Source organism: Gymnoscopelus microlampas (assembly GCF_963454915.1).
Source record: "Gymnoscopelus microlampas genome assembly, chromosome: 1".
Classification (NCBI taxonomy): Eukaryota; Metazoa; Chordata; class Actinopteri; order Myctophiformes; family Myctophidae; genus Gymnoscopelus; species Gymnoscopelus microlampas.
The window spans coordinates 30,212,809-30,239,358 of NC_139962.1; the positions used below are offsets into that span (position 1 = coordinate 30,212,809).

The window sequence follows — 26,550 nt, forward strand, 5'->3', positions numbered from 1 at the left end:
GCCAGTCCGCCACAGATGTAACTATATTACAACTTTTATAGAGCATCGCAGTTGCGCAGAATCCGGGTGCCGGAAGTAAATACTCAATGCATTTTTCCCATTGACTTTTCCAAAAATATTTATATCAATGAATTTAAGCCTAGAATAAAGCCATCCAGGATTCTGGTGAATCATGACCATAAAACCTTTTTTTCTGTGATTTTTAAAAAATTTATATTTAATGATATGATATACTATGTTTAATAAATACCCTTTGTTGTGCCGTTTTCAAAAAAGTTTTTTCACAGAATCAAACGTTTTATGGTCTTGATTCACCAGCATCCTGGATAGCTTCATTCTAGGCTTAAATTAATTTATATAAATATTTTCGGAAAAGTCAATGGGAAAAATGCATTGAGTATTTACTTCCGGCAACTGGAAGTGGGCGGGAACTGCGACGCTCTATTGTTACATGTGTTTTCTATAAATACATTAACTGCTTATTTTTTTTACTTATTGAGTCATCATGATTTAACATATCTACAATATGTATAGTTCTAAAGTAATACATCATAATGAAATGACTGGCTTTACAATGCACACTGGACACTATACAGTACAAACTGGCTCCATTGCGTCAGAGTCATTTTTGTTAATGTGCATAGGGCTGTACCTGGATTGGAATTACATTATGTACACATTTTCTTACTCCAATATATCAGACTTTTATCAAGGCAAATATAACTAATCCAGTAGCCTACAAAAGATTATTGAGCAGCTTAACCACGTACCCAAGCATCCCCTATTATGGGGTGAACATTCGGTCAAAATTGCAGATCTACAAGCTCACAGTGTGTCGAAATGCAACGTAACACGCTGGGAGCTTGTAGATAGGCTATTTTTGAGATTTGGTGTATAGGGTAAGTTTGGCTGTACTGTATGTCCATATTAATTGTCAAACAAAATAACAGCAACAAAGACTTGATTGCCATTGTTAACTTGATTGCCTTCAGATAACTATATGGTCCATTGGTTCTGGGGGTCAGGGGGTCCCCAGCAAAATCAGTTGAACCACTTTAACCCTGTATACATGTAGATCGGCTATTGGAAAATAGCCGATCTACAAGCCCACAACGCGACTAGATTTTTTTAGACAAAACTAGACTAGATTTTTAGGTCCACTGCCACAAAATCTGATTTAGGTCCACGGCCAAATACGCATGGATTTGGGGGTCCTTGACATGAAAACGTGTGAGAACCACTGTATAATCCACCAGAACGTGTAGCTACAGAGGCAAGACACTGCACAACAGATCAGCTCACAGATGGAATCATCTTTTCTTCTTTGTGTAGGGGCCGTGTCAGTGCTTCCTCTGTCTGAAATTCCATTTTGTCGCTGTCAGGTGGAAACCATGTATGTCCATAACAGTTACTTTTCAGAAAATGGAAAAAAGGAGTGGTGTAATGGATCCAATGTAGTTATTATTTAGTCACAAGTTGTTGTTAATACTTTTCATTGGTTAAACATTTATAAAACCCACAGATTTAACCAATTAGCTTTCATGTAATTATTTTTTTAAACAGCCAAAAATAGCAGATCTAAACGCTCTAAACGCATCACATTGCGATGCGTTGTGAGCTTGTAGATCTGCTATTTTTTCTACTTTTGAGTGACACTGTAGTATGACGAAGTAGGGCATTAATGTAGGAAAAAACATAAAAAGAAAAAAAAAATGGAGATACGATTTTGTAATGTGTAATCATGTACTTGAAAGGGTCTGGACTGGAGTCTCTTAGTTCCGTCTCCATGTGAGTCAAATTTCGTCGAAGAGTAACAGAGGCTGCAGGAAGAGTCCTGCTGTTCCGAGGATACACACCAGGACAAAAACCCACAGGAAGATCCTATCGATCACCATAGCAACGTACTTCCAGTCATCTTGAACCTGGGATAGAATCAAAGAAAATAGATAGAAAATACATTTTCATTTGCCCGTGACATTGACATTTTTTGATGAAGAATGGTGCCTGCTGAGGCCCTGAGTGTTTTGTAGGCTGCAAAAGGCAGGCTGTACCACACATGCCTTCTTTCTGCGCTCTATAAAGCAGAGCAGCATGGCAGCGCTTGTTTGTTTGTTTGTTTATTTGTTCATTAATATGGATCCCCATTAGCTGAAAAACAAAAAAAAAATAGAAACATTACATAATCAATGTATCACCCCCCCCACACACACACACAAAAGTCATGTATCACATAATATAAAATAGATAAAAAAAAACACAAATAAAAACACAGTCCACAAACCACTAACAAATAAGCTAAGATGCTATTGTTATCTGTTGAGTATAAAATCTAAGTTTCCTTAAGACTTTACTTTGATTTTGCGAACATCACCTGGAAGAAAATGACATAATGCAATTGACCTATAAAGTACAGCCCTCTTCAAATAGAATTGGACTTAGGTAGGGGTATAGTTATCACCCCTTGTGTGAAATATGTATGAGTATTTGAGCAATAAATTATGTTATTATAAAGACATTTGGGAGTAATTACTCTATAAAATTAAATTATATATAAGTAAGTTAGCAGAAAGTCTTTCCTTGACACTGAGCCAAGTGAGACGTGCATGCATGTCTACAACACTTCTGTCTGTAGGCTACTACTGTTTTGAGTCGACTTTTTTCCACCTTTTGTCGATCAAGAGCACTCCTCCAAAAAACTTGAGGCACATTGCATGGTTCTCAAACTTTTCTTGGCTTAAATACCCCCTTTACCAGTCTTCTGAATCCCAGTACCCCCTTTACCGGACAACAACATCTAGCTTAGAAAATATCAAAGACATCAAAAGCCCAGCTTTGAAGTCAATTGTGTTTAAAATTAAGTATTAAATAAGTATTGGTTTCTCTTCAGTAACAGTTGTGCCAGTCAAGTTTTGATACGGACCAGCAGGTTCACACAAAGTCTAAACATAAGAGTCAAATATTTTGTTCTCTTTTACACTTTTTCTGACATACCCCCTGTTGTACCTCCGCCGCGTACCCAGGGGTACACACGTCCCCCCATTTGAGAAACACTGGCATAGGGCATAAAAACGCAAGGCACCCTGCTATTGCATCCTTTAATAGTTAGAGTTAACACAGTGGATCTATTTAAGTGATAAGGGATTAAGGGATTCCTTCCCTGTTCAACCTCCCTCAAATGGCCAAGGCCACCATGATGGAATAAATGGTTATAGACTCACCTCCTTGGCTTCATTCTGTAGCTTCATGTTCTCAGCTATGTACCTGACGCTCTCAATGGCTTCCCTGATCTCTGGCGAAAGATGCGATAGGGACATGAGTCCTACATCCAGAGACTCCGAGCTGGAGCATGGGCTTCCCGCTCCTCCGTGTCCCGCGACCCCAGCAGCCCCACCTCGGCTAAGGACCCCAAGGCTGCCCAGACCCCCGCTCCCTCCCCCAGAGTCCGACGGTAGCTTCGTACACTTCTGGTGCCAGCAGCAGGTGCAGCGGCCCTCCCTGCACAGGGACCCAGGGGCCAGAACCTTTTGGGGGTCCCCGCTCAGATTGTTGAGGTTCGAGAGCTCCGTGCTGAGCAAGAGCCGCTGGCGCTGGGCCAGGCTGGACAACGCGCTGGTGGCGAGGGCCTGAGGCTTGTGCTTCTGCGGTAAAGTACCCGAGGAGTGGACGGCACAGGGCCTGGAGGGCAGCAGCTGACCAGACCCAGACACTGACGAATCCCTCTCTGGTTCCTTCTCTGGCCTGGTCATGAACATCACCTTGGGCAGCAGCCCGAGAAAGACGCTCCGCACCCAGCACGGCATAGTGTGAGTCTTTGGCGTGCGATAGTGCACGTTCAGCACAAAGACGGTGATAACGATGGAGAGGGTGACGAAGATCATGGTGAAGAGGAGGTACTCTCCGATCAGAGGGATGACCAGCGAGGTGGAGGGGATGGTCTCCGTGATAACAAGCAGGAAGACAGTCAAGGAGAGCAAGACGGAGATACACAGGGTGATCTTCTCACCGCAGTCAGAGGGCAAGTAGAATACCAGCACGGTGAGGAAGGAGATGAGGAGGCAGGGGATGATCATGTTGATGGTGTAGAAGAGGGGCAGGCGGCGGATGTACAGGGAATAGGTGATGTCCGTGTAGATCTCCTCGCAGCAGTTGTACTTGATGTCGTGTTTGTATCCCGGGGCGTTGATGATCACCCACTCACCGCTCTCCCAAAAGTCCCGGAGGTTAATGCTCGAACCGATCAGCACGAGGTCGATCTTGGCTTTGTCGTAGGTCCAGGAGCCGAACTTCATGGTGCAGTTTTGGTAGTCGAAGGGGAAGTAGGTGACGTCGATCTTGCAGGAGCTTTTGAATATGGCCGGAGGGATCCAGGTTACGTCACCGTTGTAACGCAGCAGAGCCTTCGTTTTGTCGTCCACCTGGAAGTCTCCAACTGCACTGTGGAATGAGAAAGAGAAACAGATAGAGACACAGCCAGAGAAAAAATAGATAGAGTGGCAGACAGAGACACAGTAGAAGTTGGTGGCGGACAGATGAGTCACTGAAAATTACATTGGAAGGCTTTAGGCAATTGACTAGTGTGTCACAGGGCCATTAACCGGAAATATGGCCTGCAGCATCGTCATTTCATTGCAGTCTGCTCTTTACACTCCATTAAGAACAGCACACAATCTATGGATGTGCAAAATGAGAACATGTATGCAATGTGGTATGATATTACAGTTCTCTGTGCACACTGTGTGCATATTATTAATGAAACAGCAGTAATAAACTAATCATGACAGGTAACGATTTCCCTCTTGAACTCACTTGTTGTACAGAACAATATCTGGCTTCCAAATCCTGTTCGACGGCACACGGATAAATTCTACACCACCAAAGTTTTTGGGATCCCATCTGAGTTTGTAGTCATTCCAAATCTGTAGTAAAGACAGAAAGAAAGAAAGAAAGAAAGACAGAAAGAAAGAAAGAAAGTTTTACCATCAACATTATGCAAACGCTGCAATAAGAGTAGCATTCCATTTTGGCAGTATATTAGTTGGCAGTATATTTAGTATAATACAACATTTATTTTATTAGCTGGAGACAATTTAGCTATGGTGACAGTGTGCTAATGATACATAATTTATTTGGCCACACAAATTATTTATCTTAAACTGTCATGACTCATGCAACCGTTTTTTCTTCTTCTTTTTTTACATAACATAAATGTTATAGCCTATAGGTTAAAAATAGGCTCATGTTTAGCTGACACATGCTGTCATTTCTCATATCAAAAGCTCACACTATACATTTATGTATGAACAAGTCTAAATGCTTACTACCAGCCCCTACATGCTGCTCCTTAGCTCCATTAGATTTTCTGATATTTTGGATTCAACAGAACATTTTGGCCAAAGGGTGGCACTATTAGAGGAAAGGCCTTTTGGTGAACCCTACCTTGTATAGGTAAAGCCTACACATTTAGTGTAGGGTTCATCCTCCAGGGAGAATGAAGGTGCACCACAAATAGCATGGCAATCAAAATTAGTATAGTTTTTGTTTTTGTTTGGGGGGGGGGGGGTCGTAGACAGTTCGTCAGTTCAATAAATCAGCATAGAAAACGGTCAAAGGGCAATGGTGTTTCAGCAGACAGCACTGAATTGTACACAAAATTATCATTTAATAAACAACTGGTGAGCACCATAGACAAATGTTAATCCAGCGCAGATATGGGTATATTTGCTCAGTGGGTGTACCAGAGGGAGGACCTGTACTGTATCATTTCCCTCGGAATTAGTTAATTGTGCCATGCACCATGGCATATATATATATATTGCCACTACAGAATGTGGGATCAGCCGTGTAACAAAACCACTAAGCCATGTAATATGGTTCTAAAATACAAATGGAGATCATTCAAGGCCAACCCTGGATCACTGGGGGGACGTTTGGATCACAGATCTGAAGTTCTCATGGATGTTTAAACAAATGTTTTGTTTTGTGATTTCCATGATGAGCTCAGTGTTTTAAAACGTTTGCTGTACGTTTCCTGTGTACATTTACAGTCAGCCATTACTTGACCACATTGCAAGGTTGTAATGTGGTCAAGTAATGAGAAGGCAAAGAGAACAAGTTCAATATGTGCTGCAAAGTAACTAGCAAGTACTGCTCAAATGCACATATGTATATGTGTCTACATATGTGCAGTACATGCACATATGTAGACATATACAGTCAGACGCATTTAGATATTGAAGTATACATAATTATCTTCTTATAGTAGTTTACAATAAGAAGTTAACAATATATGTCAAAGTTTACTTTCCGCTGACTGGGGCAAGGGTGATCAATCCTTTTGAAAGCTCCTTCTTATCAGTAATTCAATCTAACCAGTAAATATATTGCTGGCCTACCTACTGTCATATATGACAGAGAGGCCAGTAGTTGGTGACCTTGCTCAAGGTCCATTTTAAACAGACAGGCTACAGCGATGGACGGGAAGAGAGAACTCACATGTCTCAGCCACAGATTTGTCTCCATGATCTGGTTGACTTCATCCTGAAAATAGATAAGAATTGATCCTATGAGTAAAGTGGAATTTTAAAGAAATGGAGCATGAGCTCAAGTAATAAATTAATACATTTTGAGAGCAGGGGAGCGCTGTCACAGGTGATCATCTCCTCCATACAATATTATTTATGTGAGCTGTAGTTGTATTGAAACTGTATACTGTTCCTGGAGAATAGTATTCAGTGAACACCTGAGCCTCCCTGCCCCTATAGCACATTGCCAAGAGCTGGAACCAACAGTGGGCCATGGGGTCTCTCACAATATAGATTACAGCCGTCAGTCAGTCTCAACTTTGACACTTACAACCCCGTAATAGAGTTGGGTGGGGGAGGGGGTGTTGTGAGGAGGATAGGCCTGGGTTACTCGGACCGTGATTGAACCAATCTCATGACCCAGTGCATAGCATTAACCATTCATGTGGACCTGGGGATATGTGGGGGTATATGTATGAAAGTTTACACAACATGATCCATACTAAATGGATACGTAAACATTGTTCTGTGCTTCTCTGTATGGGTGTTTTTTTTTAATCACATGTACTGTATGACAAGACATGTATGTCCACGTGTTTTAAGTTTAAATCATGCATGGCGTGGTGGAGAAATGTTGGAATTACAGAATGTGCATGTATCCACTTCCTTTTTTACCCCTAATTGGTTAGAAAAACTCTCAGAATTAACCCATGTATCAATACCCTACATTTCCAAGACTAAGATTATATTAATGCAGGTCAAATGTAACTCCACAGATTATGAAATCAAAGGTACGTAGGTAGTTGACGAGGTAGCCAATGAAAATCTATAGTTTTTGGTGGTCTGGTATGTAGCATATCAAACACATTTGTATAGCACTTTTTAAGAACAGAGTCACAAAGTGCTTGATAGAAGAATCCACAAAACAAAGATAGCAACAATACATCACAATAACAAGAAACAATTACATACATTAAAATTAGTTAGAGTGCTGGGGGTTGAAAGCAGCTTTATAAAGGTGAGCTTTTGGAAGGGATTTAAAACGGGGCAGAGATTGAACAAGCCTTATCTCCTCTGGCAAGGCATCCCACAGTGTCAGGGTTCTAATTGCAAAGGCACGCTGTGTACGCTATGTACGCTAGAAAAAGAAACAATAAAGTTGTGGCATTTCCAAAGAGAGGCCAAAAAGCGGAACAGTGCCCACAAGGCAAGTGACACAATCACTGGAGGAGCAGTGATCTCTCCATTGGGCCAGTGCCTGGCTGGCATCCTGGGCCAAACATCTGTCAGTATAGCATCTTCACCAACGTCCAGGGAGACAGCGATGCCCAGACGTTTTTTTTCCCTCCCTTTTCTTTTTCTTTTTTGAGAAATGTATCGCATCCTTAATGTTTTGTACCAGCGGTGAAAATGTGCACCGAAATGAAAAGAAAATAAGATTTCATGTAATTAATGGACAATAAAGTAGCAAATTCTTATCTGCTCTTGAGCAGAATGCAGTTACACCACTTTAATGTTGTTATGACATTTTATTGGACTATTATACTGAGTGGAAGAGCAGCAAAAACATAATATTTATAATTTTTCCTGCATAATCTCTCCTTGTGACTCTTGTCGCAAAACATATTCTCTGAAAATCTGCATGCACCACCTATAGAGTGAAGAGGTAATTACCTTCTCATGTCAGGTTTATTTTCACAAACACTGATCTTTGCATACATTTGTGATCATACAATTTACAATTTAGGCATTTAGCAGATGCTCTTAATCCAGAGGGATTTACAGTAAGCAAGGACAACACAAGATAATACATCAAATGCATAGAAATAGTAATCTAATAATAAAGTAATACATAGGTAAACCAATAATCTAATAATAACTAATACATACGTAAACCAAGAACCTATCATCAGCCTGTACATTGAAACTATGCACACTATAGGATACCAGTTCAACAATGACCTGGCATCTGTCTACATAACATGCTATCTACTGTAAGTTACATTTTAGCTTTTGCATAAGCCTGCAAGGTCGTCAAGGCTAGGTCAAGTGCTAAGGGCTGAGGTGGAGTCTGAAGTGGTGTGTCTTTAGATTACGGCAAAAGATTGGGAGTGAATCTGCAGTTCTAATTGCAATGGGGAGTTCATTCCATAGTTTGGGAGCCAGAAGGGAGAAGAGTCTGGGACGTGTGGAGCGTTGTCCCCAGACGTTTTAACGATGGTTCTGATAGCTTCCCTGTGTTAGCTGATTTGAGAGAGCGGGAGGGGTTGTAGGTTTGGATCAGGCTTTGAAGATACGGGGGTGCTGTACCTTTGGTTGCTTTGTAGGCCAACGTCAGTGTTTAGATCTCTCTGTGGGCAGTAACTGGGAGCCAATGGAGGGATTGGAGAAGGGGGGAGACATGTGAAAATGTTGGCTGGTTGAAGACCAAGCGTGCTGCGGCATTCTGGATCATTTGGAGAGGCTTAAGGGCACATGCCGAGAGGCCAGTAAGGAGAGAGTTACAATAGACAAGTTTTGATATGACTGATGTCTGGATAAGGAGCTGGGCTGACTCCTGGGTGAGGAAGGGTCTGATCCTTCAAATGTTATAGAGTGTAAACCTACAGGATCGAGTGACCGCTGTGACGTGGCTCTTGAAAGAGAGCTGACTGTCCAGGACAGCACCAAGGTTATTGGCTGTTGGAACCGAAGTCACCAGGGTGTTGTCTATGGAAATATACATACATATGGCCCCTGACCCCCTGAGCCCCTGATGAGCTCCTGGCAGAAACTCCTGGTGCTACTAGGCTGCTGGTGACTCACCAGCAGTCAGCACAATCAGACAGCAGGCCACAGTGCAGCATTTCCTATCACTTCCTTTGCTGTATTTCATTAAGGTTCAATTGCCATTGTACACACTGCAGCTCTGGGAAACATTCATGTACACGTTTTACCAAAAGGGTCAGAATTCAGGGGGCAGCTAGGAATGGTGGCGCTTGAACAGGCAGGGGCTTTGGAAAAGCATGAACATATTGACTGCTGCTGCATTGAACATGTGTTTAAGGGATGGTCTGTCTAAACACCTGGGACTCTATGGCCACTTACAAACACGTTGAGGAGCCAGCAGCACACTGCAATATCCCTTATTGGAAGATGATGGCGGAGCCAACACAGCCAATGAGCTATTGATGTTTTAAATTAGCTCATGTATCGCTGGAGTAATCTACGTCGGCCAGTCCCTACCGACAGAGGCTGGGTTTGAAGTGTTACACGTAGGGAGGAAATAATGGCCATCCATCAACACTATAGTAGCATTTTGGCGCTTGCTATAGTACATCTACAGTATGTGTCATCTTCAGATCCTGCCACATCCTGGATACCTGCCCAGCTCTTCTGAATAAAGCCGTTGTAACAGTAACATCCAGATTGTTAATTTAACTTGGAAAGTGTAAAGATGTTTTTTTTTTACGTTTTCAGATATTGGTATGATCCTCTTCTCTGCCTGGACATAGTGCGAATAGCAGATCTACGATGTATAAATCTGCAATAAACAAGATCCGGTCACTATTTTTGAAATAGGGCGTACAAGTTTTCTATTTTGGATCTCAGACTGAAAAAGATTGGGCACCGCTGCTATAAAACAACATGTGTTTCCAAACAGGTGAGCAACAGTACGGAATAGTAGTACGGAAGAGTACTGAGTACGGAGCTGACATTTCCCATCTGTTTTTATGACCAATTGCATGTCACGCTGCCCTTTATGTCCTCGTGTTTCCTTAAATTGCGGCTCAGGTTTAGAAAACTGGGGCCACTCTGCATTGGCAGGGAGACACGCTTATAGGATCTCAAGCTTATAGAGCCAACAATTCCTCAAAAAAACACACAGTGACAGGCCATCACTCATCAGTTTCCCTGTGGCTGACATTGTAGATGCGGGCCTGTGTTTCAGGGGCAGGGAGAATCGAAGGCATCTCAATTGGCCCTGACAACCACTCATCCATCTCCTTACTTCATTTTAGGCTTGAGAATTAACACACCGCTGGTTCTCAAAGTGGGGTTCGTTAACCCCTAGGGGTCCTTGGGGGGGATTCCAGGGGGTCCCCGGGAAAACGAGGAACAGTTTAAACATTTAATTCCTACATAGATATATAGATTTGTTACTGCTATTCGAAGATAACAAATCTACAAGCTTCAGGCAAGGATGCCTGAAGAAGGTCAATGTCCGAAACCTTGCAATAAAATAATCAGATTTTGCACCGTTTTGAATGTGCAGAGGCTGCCTTTATTGTTCATTTTGGTTTCATTTTTTGCTCCAGCACCTCACCCAAGTCCACTTTCAGATGAGCAGTGTTTTCTTTTCACTCTTTTGTCTGATTGATGATTATAAAAGTATATTATGCCAACAGCCTGTCTCTTTATCAAGATCCCCATTGTTAAGCCTTATGAAAAGTGGGGGAAATCTCCAAAACCAACTGTGTTAGTTTGGTGTTTTTTGTGCTTCATATACTGTACTGTACATCCATGTGTATTCCTTGTGGACATTAATCACAATGAATCAATGGCATGTTCACATGCAGCAATGCATAGGGCCTCCCCATTCAATGCTTTATTCATGCAATGCCTTGTCTTACCAGCCGAGGACATGGAAACTCATTGAGCTTGGTGAAATAATGTTCCACTGTGGTGGAGTTGAACTGTATAGGACATTGTTGCTGTCGGCCAGAAGCCTCTTATCTCCATACTTTAGCTTTGTATGTTCTTTCTTGAAATGAATGCAATGTCACACAAAAGTAGCAAAAATAGCAGATCTACAAGCTCAAAACATGTTGCGTTGTATATTCTGCAATGTTTTTATCTGAATCCTGAAATGTAACAGTTTTGGACATAGTGAGGTTTCCACCCGACATCAACGACATGACGTGCTATACAGTTTAACTCCACCACAGTGGAACAGTGGAAGTGCTGCACGTCACAGAAGACACCAATCGTAGCGGAGAGAGAGAGAAAGAGAGAGAGAGAGAGAGAGAGAGAGAGAGAAAGAGAGAGAGAGAGAGAGAGAGAGAGAGAGAGAGAGAGAGAGAGAGAGAGGAGAGAGAGAGAAAGAGAGAGAGAGAGAGAGAGAGAGAGAGAGAGAGAGAGAGAGGGAGGGGAAATACGGGCACTCACTACTACTTACCACTTTCACCAGTTGTGACATGGACACCTCAAACTGTACAACCACCGGATCTGACACGTTCTCCACAGGCCGTATGTACTGGTTGTACCTGGAGAATATCACAGAGAACAGCTTGTGTTCTGCCTCCGAGCAGGTAGCACCTGGATCAGAGCACAGGGTCAGATTATGAAATACTGTGTACACCGCTGCAATGTTTGCAACCAATAGACAGACAATAGACAGACAGATAGACAGACAGACAGACAGACAGATAGATATATAGATAGATAGATGTTTCAGCAGAAACAGTGATACAATGACTCACAATGACTCATTTCTACTCTTTTGTCAGGCAGAGACTGTAATGCATTAAGTAGATGTCCCTTTCTATTTCAATAACTCAACGTTTCAATTCACTCGTTTTTTAACATGACAGTTTTTTCCACAAGTTGGTTATGGTATAATGCAGTGGTTTTCAACCCTTTTCATATCAAGGCCCATTATGTATTCGTCATTTGAGCCGCGGAACCACCATTTGATTAAATATAGCCTCTCAGACCCAAGGCTTCGAATATTTTGTTGTCGTTGGATGAGGTTTTGTCCACAATTCCATGTTGTATTGATGTTGGTACCATAGGAGAGATAACAGGAAAACTTTGATCAAAATAACAATTCTTTAATTAAGTAATTTAATTCAACAATAATTAACAATAATTTAACTCTTGAGAGCATATAATGAGGGACAGTGTAAATCATTTTACACTCTCAAGAGTTAAGGATCTATAAGGGTCCATTTGGTTTCATTTTACATTCTCAAGAGTTAAAGATCTATAAGGGTCCATTTGGTTTCATTTTACATTCTCAAGAGTTAAAGATCTATAAGGGTCCATTTGGTTACCAACTCTCCATCATTTAGCTGGGGACCACCTGGAACCCCCTCAAGGACCACTGGTGGTCCCCAGACCACAGGTTGAGAACCACATGGCATATGGTTATATGGTTTGAATTTCCTTCAGAAGGTCAGATTCACTCATGACTAAGGAAGCAATCAAAGAAGCATATTGCATGAACAGAAGATGTAAAGGGGAAATGAATTGCTTTAAATCAGAGGCCACACAGTGACGTGCAGGGCTTTCATCTTAACGCACACACATACGAAGACAGCTGCCTGCTAAATGTCATCATTTAAAAACCGTGACAAGATGCGATACAATGGAAACATACTCATTTTAATAGTCAACTGTCTCATATAACAAGGGAAATATTGGCTGTTTTTTCTGATTGTCATCATAATGCAACAAGGCTGTCTTAAATGATAATAAAACAAATTCTACCGCTTCTTTAAACTATTGATATCCTCCTCAGCTGTTAGAATTATAGATATGTTTTTAGTAAATTCATATTTGCATATCACCATTAATGCAAACTGCATTATTTCGCTAGTGAGATCTAAATAATTTCTAAACATACTGTTAGTATCCCCTAAATTAAATGTTTTCAAACATGACTAAAAACTAATTGAATGGTTTAAAACGGGTACACATTTAGCCATCGAAAAGACGTTCAGATCTGGGCTAAATATCAACTACACTGTATTCATCAATGGCAATTGAAATGTATTTAGTCCAACATTTGGAGTTCAGTTGTGCATCTTGCAGTTGTTTTTTTAATTCATGTTTCTGGAATAATTTAGGTAAACCAGACGTCTATGGCTCACTGGGATACCATGGGCAGCGATAGCAGCAGACACGCAACAAGTATCAATGATCTCCCGATAAATGGCTGTTACTCACCCGACAGAAGAAATAAGAGAAGGAAGGAACAGGTGGGGATAACGAAGACAAATGGATCTTTCATCATGGCTAAAAAAAATCCAAATGACAAATTCAAAATGAATCCGCTGGGCTGCAGTTACAGTTACAGCACAAACAGACGAGGAGAAAGTGATGGGGACAGTTGTTCACATCTGCTGGGGGAGAGAGACGCACATTATTGTGTGCGGGGGAGGAGAGAGAGAGAGAGAGAGAGAGAGAGAGAGAGAGAGAGAGAGAGAGAGAGAGAGAGAGAGGGAGAGAGAGAGGGAGAGAGGGAGGGAGGGAGAGGGAGAGAGGGAGGGAGGGAGAGGGAGAGGGAGGGTTCTGTCAGTGGTGGAAAAAGTACTCAGATGTTTTTTGTAAGTAAATCTGTACTGATATAAAGTAAAAGACCGGAATTCAAAATTGACTTGAGTAAAAGTAGGCTACAAATGTGTCGGTTTCAAAATGTAGGCTACTTAAAGTACCAAAAGTAGAAAGTAGGCTACTCATTATGCAGAATGTCCCATTCCACAAGTTTTCAAATCATTGTAGCGGAGTAAAAGTACAATATTTGCCATGAGATGTAGTGGAGTAGAAGTAAAAGTACTGAAAACTGGAAATACTCCAGTAAAGTAAAAATGCCTTAAAAAATTACTTAAGTACAGTACTTGAGTAAATGTACTTTACACTGTGTGTGGGACAGTGTTTGAACCTTGCAAATAGTAATACAGTGTGGATAATTGACAGAGGTTCGAGGCTACACTGCAGAAATCTAAGAAAGAAGATAGAAGAAACACTGGGAAAGCAGAGATACCACCACATGTTTCAAAGTCAGCACCAGGACAGCTCCAGCCCAATTGTCTTTGATACATTTGCTTGATTGCTAACTTAATTACTTAATGCAACACAATTCTATTCAGCTGAACATCCTATTGTGTGCTTTCCTTTATGTATCCGTTCATACATCTGAAGAATAGATTTGCATTTATGTTTTTTTGCCTACTCAGATTGTGGGGGAATGAAAAAAAAACACTCAAGTTCAATCGATTTCTTAAATTTGATTTATGTTTTTTGTCAATATGCTTGAAAGGGCAGGGGTCATGTTCACCTCTCATCTATTTCTACTGCCTAAAACACAGTCCTAGGTCTGGAGGTTAATACCCCTATAGAGCTTTGCTGAATTGCTATAACATTGGCTTATGGGTGTGGGGGGTAACTTTCTCAACTATAAGGCTGCAAGACACATTGGCTGAGAAATCGATGTTTAAACCATTATAGAGCTCTTGTACGTCTGGAGACTATAAGATAAAACACATCCTGGCATTGCTATGGATGCTGATAATAGGCTATCTCTTGATTTAAATCAAGCTCTCACAAAATAACCAACAGTCTGCAGAATGTGTAACGAGCCCACTCAGCACTGTTTATTGAGCAGTAAAGGTCCAGTCTCTGTGTGTGTGCGTGCACATTGTGTGTGCCTCCAACTGCCTGAATTGACTGAAGGGTCCATTCGCCTATGAACAATACGTGCATGTACAGATACATGTTTCGCCAGTAGATGGCACTATATATGAAACTATCATAGCCAAATATTATCGTTCTTGAGCATTACTATTGCAATGGTGGAAAAAGTAGGCTACTCACATTTTTACTTAAGTAAAAGTATCAATTCTGCAATGTAGAAATACTCTGTTAAGTCCGGAATTAAAAATGTACTTGAGTAAAAGTACAAAAGAAATGGTATCAAAATGTACTTCAAGTAGGCTACCACAAGTAGAAATGACTCATTATGCAGAATGTCAAGTTTCATAAGTTTTCAAAATAATAAAATGTATTAAGATCTTTTCAAAATTGCAGATCTACAAGCTCACAATGCGTCGCGATGCAAAGCATTGTGACCTTGTAGATATTTTGGCTATTTTCAAATGGCCAAAATGTATATAGGGCTGAAGTGGGTAATGTTTTGTAATAGTAATCCAAATCTACAAAGAAACTAGTCACTAACGTTTTCAAATAATTATAGTGGAGTAAAAAGTACAATATTTGACTCTGAGATGTAGGAGTAAAAATAAAAGTATGAAAAATTGAATATACTCCAGTAAAGTAAACGTACCTCAAATCTATACTTAAGTACAGTACTAAAGTAAATGTAGGCTACTTACTTTCCACCACTGTAATATTGTATAGTGCCCCAGGAAGGGAATACGTGTATAGATTCTTCACAAGTTCAGCTATAGCAGAGCAACAAGAAACATCCTAACAAGTCATTTAACCTAACTGTATTGGAGTGTCTTTAAAATACAGCCTACAGTTGTTTTCAGTGCAAATACATTTACCAGAAATTGCTCTTGAATCAAGTTCCTTTTTTCACCCTCAGAATATTGTCACTCATTTGAAGAGAACTCTTAGAAGAGGTACTGAACAAAGACAATGAACCACAACTGCTCCAGCTGTAGCCTATAAGCAGTGGTTCTCAACGTGGGGTCCGGGGATCCCCAGGCATCCTTGAGGGTGTTCCGGGCGGTCCCTTGCAAAATGAGTTAATGTATGTAGCATCAGAATCAGTTAAATCACTTTAACCCTACATCGGCTTTGAAAACAGCAGATCTCCAAGCTCACAACACACCACATCGCAACGTGTTGTGAGCTTTGGTGTCCCTGGCACAAAATATTTTCAATGGGGGTCCGTAGCCAAATACATATTAATTTGGGGTCCTTGACATTCAAAGATTAGACCACCACAGTCTACAGTACAGTATCACCATACTGGCATGTTGTTTTTAAATATTTAAACCTCAATGTAATTTGAGGAGTGGATATTTTTGCAGTGGGGGCTATTTTGTGGTTGGCTATAACACTAAACATTTACTGTATAACTAATAATATGCAAAGCAATCTTTTCAAGTAGGATCAGTTTACTGCTTGCCCTGTAAAATTCACACGATATTTTCTGCTTGGTCACTCAATCACACTTTCAGCTGAATAGCTGTCCTAGCTACATGATTAAACATTCTAATTAGCACATCCTCAACAAATGTATTGACTTTGGAGACACATTATTATCAACGTGAACATTATAGATTTACAAAGTACTTTTGGCAAGTCCCCACAGCTTTTAAGACTTTATTGGAGCGTTAATACATTTTACTCAAGCAGAAGATGACACAGATTGGCCATTTCATACATCTACACATTTGGTAATAATACCACATCACATTTCAACCACATGGTGATACTACTGCCTGGGACTACAAAGGCGGAGTCATAACATCACGTTACTGTCGGGCAGAAACCTTGTATCTCCATTATTTCAACTTGTGTTCTTTTCGTGAACTAATGCCCTACTTCGTCATGCTACAGTGGCACACAAAAGCATTTTTTGAAAATGTGTGTGTGGGTTTTTATAAACATTGAACCAATGAAAAGTATTAACAAGAGCTTGTGACTAAAATAATAATTACATTGGATCCACTGGAACACAGACTCTTTTTTCCATTTCCTGAAAAGTAATGGTTTTGGACATACAGTACAAGGTTTCCGCCCGACAGTGACAATTATCAACATACAAATGACCTTCACAGCGGTGCAATGTTAACTTGCTGTGTTATAGGTGATTCATACTTTCTCATATGACGGAGTATAATAGGGCTTCACGTTACTGTAAATGGCTACAGGACCTTAGTTTAGAGACAGACAGATGAGGTCCAGATCTATGCCTCTCTTCAACTCAGTGGAAGGAAATGTATTCAGCACACTGATGCCAAATGAGGTCCCATGCAGATATTACACTTTCACTTCCTCACATCATCAGGTGGAGAGGCATACTGTATAAGTGTTGATTTTGACAGCAAATCTTGATTCAATTTTAGTAATAGTCTTTTGAATCAAATTAAATTTTAGTTGTAGTCATATTTTAGTCACCTGAAATGTTTTACTGTTAGTCTAGTTTTAGTCGGCTAAATATCATAAGATTATAGTCAACTAAATCTACAGTTGATTTAGTCGACTAAAATATAATTCGGCAGGCCTTGATGGCGTCGTAATGGCTGATTTTACACTTGGTTGCACGCTGAAAATAGCCGATCTACAAGCTTGTGAGCTTGTAGATCTACTATTTTCAAAGCGCAATACCCGAGCGCAACCAAGCATAAAATTACTTGTCTTTTAGTTTTACTGGATCTCAGTGACATTTTAGTCTAGTTTATTTGTTGACGAAATTGGCAATATATTTAGTCTTAGTTTTAGTCATCATAACTTAGTTTTTATTTAGTTTTCGTCAGTGAAAAAAGGTAGTCGCCGAATATTTTTTCATCACAGTTTTAGTCGACAAAATCAACACTGGAGGCATGTAGGCTAATATGGCTATATTGCACAGGATTGGTCACTGGGTTCCAAGAATTTGTGCTCAGTTTTCCAAAAGCACCTAATCACTGGGATATTTTTAGTTACATTGTTTATTTTTATTTTTTTGCCACATCTAGATAGTAGACCTGAACAGCCAAACAGATGTAAATCCTTTCTCTGTTTCTTTCAAACTACTTAACCACTTAAACCCTATATACTTCGTTGACCGGTGTCCCCCAGGGGTCTAGTCTGCTGCATTTTGCCCTTTCAAATCTCTCTTGCCAAATATTGCTGATCTGCAAGCTCACAATGCATTGTGTTGCGATGCCTCGTGAGCTTGTAGATCTGCTATTTTTATGCCCCCAACAAGCAGGGTGGTGCCTTGCATGGTTTCTTCTGCCGTTGTTATGTGAATGGGTGAATGTAACGCACATTGTAAAGACTTTTAATAAATGCAGTCCATTTACCTGGCACCATCTATAATGCCCCGTTATGATAATCCACTCCAACCATGGTAATAAAATCCTATAATATATCTACAGCTAATGTTTTATGCAGGTCCGCTTTCAGTATGACAAATGCTACCAAAAATTAGAATTTCTAATCTGCTTTTGGGAGAACTAGACCTGTCCAGTCCGGCTGGTTGTAGATTTCTGAGCTGCGCTGTTGGATGGGAATAATGTGAATGTTGAACAGATCAGATACAAGGTGCTGGATGGGGATAATGTGAATGTTGAACAGATCAGATACAAGGTGTTGGATGGGGATAATGTGACTGTGAAACATATCAGATACAAGGTGTTGGATGGGGATAATGTGAATGTTGAACAGATCAGATACGAGGTGTTTCTGAGCTGGGCTGTTGGATGGGGATAATGTGACTGTGAAACAGATCAGATACAAGGTGTTGGATGGGGATAATGTGAAGGTGGAACAGATCAGATACAAGGTGTTGGATGGGGATAATGTGAAGGTGGAACAGATCAGATACAAGGTGTTGGATGGGGATAATGTGAATGTTGAACAGATCAGATACGAGGTGTTGGATGGGGATAATGTGAAGGTGGAACAGATCAGATACGAGGTGTTGGATGGGGATAATGTGACTGTGAAACAGATCAGATACGAGGTGTTGGATGGGGATAATGTGAAGGTGGAACAGATCAGATACGAGGTGTTGGATGGGGATAATGTGACTGTGAAACAGATCAGATACGAGGTGTTTCTGAGCTGGGCTGTTGGATGGGGATAATGTGACTCTGGAACAGCGGCTGCAGGAAGAGGCCCAGTGTCCCCGTCACACACACTATCACAAAGATCCACAGGAACATCCTGTCCACCACCATGGCCACGTACTTCCAGTCCTCAATCACCTGCAAATGCACACATATACACTCAGGTTTAAGGGTGCAACAGTTACTCAAACTATTTGATTTAATCACATATGAAACACTATACATTTTAATAAAATATTAGATTTAACCAAATAGCGAAAATAGATGAGGTTATGGATTACCTAATGTCACTATTTTTGCACAACACCCTTGCATGACAAAGATGAAATAGGTCTTATGTGGTTAACCAGAGTGCCACTAGGAGGCAGAACTTTGCTAATTGTTTTATTTTCATATTTCTCCTACAGATTTTGACCAAACATCACGCAAATCTGTACACATTACTGTATAGTCATGTGATCAAGACGGATCTGTCCGATTTTTCATATTCTATCCTGATTGGCTACGACTGGGGCAGAGATGCTGATGCCAGCCCTACTGCTGCATTGCTGCTAGGTGACCGTTTAAAACAAAAGTAATTTAATTTAGGAGAGCTTTGCTACCTTATCCTCTTGTTCTTTTCTATCTCGTCTTTACTGCCGCTTTTATGTCTGAAAGGCATGATAACTGCTTGCTTGGCTTGCAGATGTGCTCAGCTTGTCAATCTTGACAGATTTTGGACCTCCCATGGGCCCTCACCCAAGGGCACCCGGACTGCCTGCCCCATCTATATTTACGCCCCATGCAGTGCTGTGCTGGCAATACAATTGACTTTTGTCTGCATTGGTTTACAACTCATACATTCTTCATATCCTGCCCGTTATTGCATTAAAACAAAATTGCTCAAGCAGTAGGGACTACATTCTCTGTAAGTTAATTCTTGGGCTGCAACAGAATATGGTAACTGGAAAACTGGTTGCACAGTTAAATAAGTTAAATTCCAGGGAGGACCAGACTACGCATTACTCAAACCCTCACCGAAAACGCTATTGACCCTTTCACATCCTCCTCCATTGCTGTCCTTGGCAGTTTTTAAAGGAGGGGTAATTTCTCAAGCCTGGTCACGTCCAAATTGTATTGATCTGGCCAAGAAGGTGATTGATTACCAAAATCCTTGCGTTAATTTGCTGGGTCACAACCACTATCTAGCAGGTTAAGTGTTTTCCGTCCTGCTTCAGAGGGGTCAAGGCCTGCGTTGAGTGTTAGTCCACCCCAACACTAACACTCCCTGCTCCTGTTTAGCAATCAGAAGCAAGTCAGCATGGCCCTACATCAACTGACTTCAGGTACACATAAATTCACTGTGGCTGCAGCTACAGTGTTAGGGGTGATAGCCTAAAGGACAAACACGTAGATGTGTAGACTGGAATGACACTGGTGTGAAATGTAATCCCTGTAAATAAAATGGTCATGTAAGGTGAGTGAGTTCAACAACCTCCACTCTTCAGCAAGGAGATTAACCCTGTGTCAGCTGCCATGTGTGAATGGCTGTAACCGTATAAATGGGAGACACTGCATAAACGTCACGCACATCCAAATACTGTTTGACTACTCAAACCCTATTCTGGGCATTGACATACAGTAATAGGTGGACACTCAGCAAAACAATGTACAAGCTCACAGTGTGTTGCAACGCGACCCGCCGTGAGCTTGTAGATCTGCTGTTATCGGCAAAGAGATCTGGTGTAGAGGGGAAAAAAGTAGGGGCCCAAGTATAGACCCCTGGGGGACACCCAGGGTTATAACGAAGTACTGTATATAGGGATTACGTGATTAAAGCAAATACTGGACCAACATAAGATAGTTATGAAGTGATTAAGTGCAATTGAGTGCAGACTTGAAGTCTGAAAATAAGCATCACTTGTGGATGTGCCAATAAATTGCACTTAAAGGAACACTTCACCCAATTTCAACCGTATCTTCATACTGTATAATTGGTCCTCACTAATGCTCATTATAAGATGGCACAATCTCCGTCTACTCACTCTGCGTCTCATTGGTGGGCTACGGAGAGTTCAGAGCCTACCAATGACAACATCGATGGGGATTTCAAGCTAAACAGAAAATACCGCCTTTAGTGAGGACCAATTATATGATGATAGGTTGAAGATGGGTGAAGGGGGTCCTTTAATGGAGCTACAGTGTGTGGATCTTCTTTCATGTTTAATTACCATATGAATGTGAGCCACAACAGTCATTAAGACGAGGAATTGCTATAGAGTGATCGTCAATCTTTCGATAAAACTGAGACCTAGCCCTATCTGTGCTGTCATACAAACAGTGTTTTAAGTGTATAAAATCATATCATAATTATTTAATTAAGTGAAGACGTGCAGGATTCCTTTTTTGACCTTCTCATGTTGACTGCCTGCTCCGACGCACCTGTCCATTAAAGTAGGTGTGCAAAAGTGTATCATAATAAAATGCTTTTCAACACATCATTTCAGGTTGTCTACAGCATCGCTGCTGTAGACAGATTTCTAGTAGACATAATATACATACACTCTGATCGTCATCGTCTCCCATCATGTGATCTGCCACATATCGCACTCCATCCACCGCCTCCAGGACATCAGGAGGCCAGTCCGAGTTGCTTCTCTGCCGCAGGTCCTGGCTAGAAGGAAAGCCATTGGGTAGGTACTCTGTGGAGCGCACGTCCCCCTTCCTGCTCCCGTAGCCATAACACGGAGGAGGTGTGGCGCTCTTGTTGTAAAAGTGTCCCTGGGTGGAGAATGATGAGTCCGAAAAGAGGAGGGCGGAGGAGGAGGAAGACGATTTCATGGGGCCCGGGTAGCCCAGACCCAGGATGGCCCTCCTGGCGCGCAGGCACCGCTGCCGACGCAGCCTCTGGCGGGCGGAGCTGTTCTGAGGGCGCCGCATGAAGAGCAAGGCGGGCATTTTGACCAGGAACACCAGCTTCACCCAGGCGGGCATGGTGTGTGTGCTTGGGGAGCGGTGGTGCACGTTGAGCACGCACACACTCGTGATGATGGAAAAGGTCACCAGCACCATGGTGAACATCAGGTATTTGCCGATCAGCGGCACGTCGAGAGAAGTGGGAGGAACGATCTTTGAGATCAGGAGCAGGAACACGGTGAGGGCCAGGAGCACGGAGATGCACAGGGTCATCTTCTCTCCGCAGTCGGAGGGAAGGTAGAAGACCAGGATGGCCAGGGAGGTGATCAGCACGCAGGGGATGATGAGGTTAATGGTGTAGAACAAGGGCTTCCTCTTGATGATGAAGTCGTAGGTGAGGTCCACGTACGTGGGGTCCAGGGGGCTGACCGTCCGCCTGCCTGGCAGGGCCAAAATGTCCCACTCTCCGCTGGGCGTGAAGTCGTCCATGCTGGCCACCTCGGACTTGAGCACCAGGTCGATCTCCGTGTGGTCGTAGGTCCACGAGCGGAACTTGAGGGTGCAGTTCTGCTGGTCAAAGGGGAAGTGTTTGACTTCAATCTTACACGCGCTTTTGTAGATGGCCGGTGGGAGCCAGAAGACGCTGCCGTTGAACTGAACAATGGCGTTGGTGAAGACTGTGACCTCATAGGTGCCGTCAGCACTGTGGGCAGAGGGACAAGTGGGGAAAGGAGGTCCTGAATTCGCTCACAAACAAAACCTACATGTACCAAAGTCAAGAAGCTGACATCACAGTCACACTTAAAATGGAAAGAGCCCTGAATTTATGGACTCCCATAGGTTATTTGCATCATTTGAGCTGTCCAATCGATAGTTGTTAAGATGAACAATGCTCTAACAAAGCACTAAAACATCACAACTAAGACACAACATGATGTCATCAAGGACAATGGTCTGGAGAAGTTGCCTAGAGCAGTGTTTCCCAACCTGGGGTCCGGGCCCCCCTTGGGCGCCAAATATCACGGGTTGGGGGGCCTTGTCTGTTTGGAAGTAGTCCAACATTTTAAACATGCTGCAGAAAATCTGCATGTACGTGCATCACCTCACGACAGCTCGCCTCTGAAAACTTAACCCTCTGGGGGTTGGTGCATGGATCGTGTTTGTTTACACACACGATCCGACCATGGATTATAATGGATATAACATTTCTGTGATCGGTTGAAAAGGTTATAAAACACCAAAATCTCTGGCAGTGGGTGAGTATATTATTGGATATACTCTGGCAGTTAAAGTTAACATTGACTAAAACTATTTAAACATGAAACGGGGAGAGCGATAGTTAGTAGTATGCTTCCTTACTTGTTGTACAGAACAATATCAGGCAGCCAGATATGTCTGGAAGGAATCCGTAGTTTGTCGATGCCTTCATATTTTGATGGGTCCCATGAAAGTCTGTAATCCACCCAATGCTATAGAGACAGAGATTGTCTGAGTTCTCACTTATGACCATCATGCATAATTTATACTCCGCCGTACAACAGTGTCGCTTGCCAAAAATAGCAGATCTTCAAGCTCACAACGAGTCGCATTGCGACTCGTTGTGAGCTTGTAGATCGGCTATTTTTGGCAAGCGAAACTGTTGTACGACAAAGTATAGCGTTTCCCTGAGCGGTCTCACCCAGGACCAGCTCACTAACAATTACATGCTTCATGATCACATTTGCTTCACTCCAATGAAGGATGTTCAGCGCACAATTATGGAAGTGGTTTGTTCCAGAGAGAGAGAAAGCATGGACATGGTGTAATTCAAGTTCAGGGGGACATTTAACGGGGTTGATGGGGAAGGTGTGGGAAATGTAATTGGTGATTAATCTTGACGGACCTTGAGATTTATCTAGTCTTTCTTACCTGAGTGAGCCAGACATTGGTGGTCATAATCTGCTCCCTTTCATTCTGGGAACAGAAAACAGCAATAAATTGACATGGAATTCACATGTCGCAATCTCCATTTGTGTACTCAAGAAAAGTACAGATACTTGAGAACAGAATTCAAATGAATGTACGTTACTGTCCACCACTGATTATGACTGATCATTTTTTTTAAAAGGGAGAAGGTGGAGTCTATAATTTTGGCATCAAAAGCCCTGTGCTGATCATGTATTCCTGTCAGCTCGTTCCAGTGATTGTAGATTGTTTGCAGACATCACACAAGTCTGCAATTTCTCATTTAGATTTGCTAGGGTTTTGAAGATTGTTATAGTTTGAGAAGGAAGTATGGAAAACAAGCCAAACCTCAACATCAAGGACAACTTTGTTCTGACATGATTTTTTTTTTAATTGCTCATTCTGCAATTGCTAGAAAGAAAAACATTAATTACAGAATACAGTATTCATTGTGACATTGTGATATTGTTTTTGAGTCTAGTCTTGACAGTTTTTAATTCATTTAAACGCCTCACTTTTCTTTCTCTGAATGCGTCCAGCTCATAAATTAAACAAAATAATTGCATTTAAAGAAACAATAGTTGATGGCGTTCTCATTATACGGCTACATGACACAGAGGTTCAATAAAATGATACCAAATGCCAATTACCGCGAGGAAGACAGTATAGCTCATAAACTGAGGTTGTGAATGCGCCTAGTTGGATTGTACTGCAGCTGGGGATGACTCCCAACAGTAAATCTAAAGACTGCCTCCCAATGCACAGTCGGCCCTGGCGGCAACAGCAGGTTTACGGCCCCTTTTAATCCAATGTGCTGAAGTTTCAATCAGAGACAGAGATCACAGCCGGACAGACCTGTCCTTTACTCTACCCATCCATCCAGGGCCCTGACATAGCAGCAGAAGCTGAAGTAATTAACTGGTTTCTCAAATCTCAGAGGGAATCCTCTCTCTTTCTCTTTTTGTCTCTTTCTCTATCTTTCTCCTCTTTGAACAATTTTTGTCTCTCTCTCTTATCGTGGGTCTGTGTGTGCTCTTTGGGAGGACACACACGCACGCACGCACGCACGCACGCACGCACACTCGCTCACTCACTCACTCACTCACTCACTCACTCACTCACTCACTCACTCACTCACTCACTCACTCCAGTATCATGTCTGGCTTAGTATTAGGGCATTGGGTAGCTCACCACACTAATGAGCTGTGCCAGAGATACTTGGAGTTTGACGGTGACCCTCTCTGTCCTGTTGATGGCTGGGCGAATCAGCTTGTTGTAGCGATCCTTTCCCAGCAGCCAGTTCATGAGACGTTCCTCCGAATCAGCACAGCTGGCACCTGGTGAAAGGCAATTTTGGAAGGATTATAACCTGGTGTCCCGACTCCCTATTTTAGGCATGTAATTTTGGTTGAAAATAAAAAAATAAACTTTCAAACTTGATGAAAATAGCAATAAACGATCTACAAGCTCATGATGTGTCGCACAGCAACGCGTTGTGAGGTTGTAGATCATCTGTTTTCGTAGTATAAAATAGTGCTTAGCTATTAATGGTTGTAAAAAAAAAGGTTGTGAATGTAGATAATTTTGCATAGCTACTTTATCTGGACAAATGCGTAGGAGAGGTACAGTTACTGTTTAAAATAGAGTAGCCACACACACACTATCTTCACACACAATTTTATTAATGCTACCTTCCCTCCATGTATTCAAGCCATCACAGGGCCAGTAATTGATGTTGTCCCAGGTTCGATTCCAGGCCTGGCCAGCAATGTGTCAAATATGACTGGTCGAAGTGTCCTTGAGCAAGACACCTAAGCTCTAACTAACTCTGTGTCAGCTGGGTTGAGCTGAAACCAAATTTCCCTCGAGGCTGCATGTAGGTCAATATAATCATATAATATCAAATAAACCATTAAAGGAATACTTCATTATTATTATTATACACATACACACATACACACATGATAATCATGTGTGGTTGTATAAACATTTTGAGTTCAACACTTAGGAGGTCAAACCATTGCTTGTCAGTTGTTTTTTCTATTTTAAGTTATTTTTATTTTTATGTAGAGGATAATGATAGGCAAGCAATGTGACCTATCATGTTAACCCTGTGAGGTCAGACATATTTGGTCAGGGGATTAACCATGTACAGTATCTATGGACAAGATACATGAAACAGATGGCAACGTCCGATTAAGCGATTTGCATCAAAGTGATAAAACAGGATTTGTAGCTTATGCCACTTGTTTTCATTTCCTGTGCTCCTGCGATTTCCCCCTCGTCTATTTTGATGTTGTTTCATGGAGCATGTTTTATGGCCCTGCACAGGGACCTGTTGTTGATGCAGTAAACCTCCATCTGGCCCTATGTGCTTGCTAGTGTGTCAACAAACACCGTAGCATATGAGCTGAGCAAAAAAAAAACACCTCCGAGTCCTCTCTCTGCAGCACCTTTAGGTCTCACATACAATCAGCATCATCTAGTACCCAGTCCTCCAAGGAACCACCAGGGGCCCGGGCTGCTGCGTTGAGGTAGGCGCAAATGTTACGAGGACCTCTGAGCTACATTTCAATGAATAATTAACTTCAGATGGGGTTGAGGGTAATAATTCCACAGCATGTTAATGAATCTGCTGTTGCCACCGCTGCCTGCTGCAGCCACATTACCAGTTGTTT

The 26,550-nt window shown here is 41.8% G+C and overlaps 2 protein-coding genes across 2 annotated transcripts; both read right to left on the reverse strand.

Annotated features, from left to right (window-relative positions):
- Nucleotides 1-1,793: 1,793 nt before the first annotated feature.
- On the reverse strand, nt 1,794-13,515 carry chrna3 (cholinergic receptor, nicotinic, alpha 3; the record flags this gene model as incomplete). The annotated part of the gene is made up of 6 exons (XM_084054216.1): nt 1,794-1,922; nt 3,219-4,434; nt 4,807-4,916; nt 6,493-6,537; nt 11,680-11,819; nt 13,452-13,515. The coding sequence occupies 6 exons, from the start codon at nt 13,513-13,515 to the stop codon at nt 1,794-1,796; spliced, it is 1,704 nt and encodes a 567-aa protein (XP_083910342.1).
- Nucleotides 13,516-19,006: 5,491 nt separating this feature from the next.
- On the reverse strand, nt 19,007-25,210 carry chrnb4 (cholinergic receptor, nicotinic, beta 4 (neuronal); the record flags this gene model as incomplete). Its single annotated transcript, XM_084063378.1, has 5 exons — nt 25,064-25,210; nt 23,837-23,881; nt 23,288-23,397; nt 21,575-22,631; nt 19,007-19,171 (listed from the first exon to the last, which is right to left on the reverse strand). The coding sequence occupies exons 1-5, from the start codon at nt 25,175-25,177 to the stop codon at nt 19,007-19,009; spliced, it is 1,491 nt and encodes a 496-aa protein (XP_083919504.1). The 5' UTR covers nt 25,178-25,210.
- Between the last annotated feature and the right edge of the window lie 1,340 nt (nt 25,211-26,550).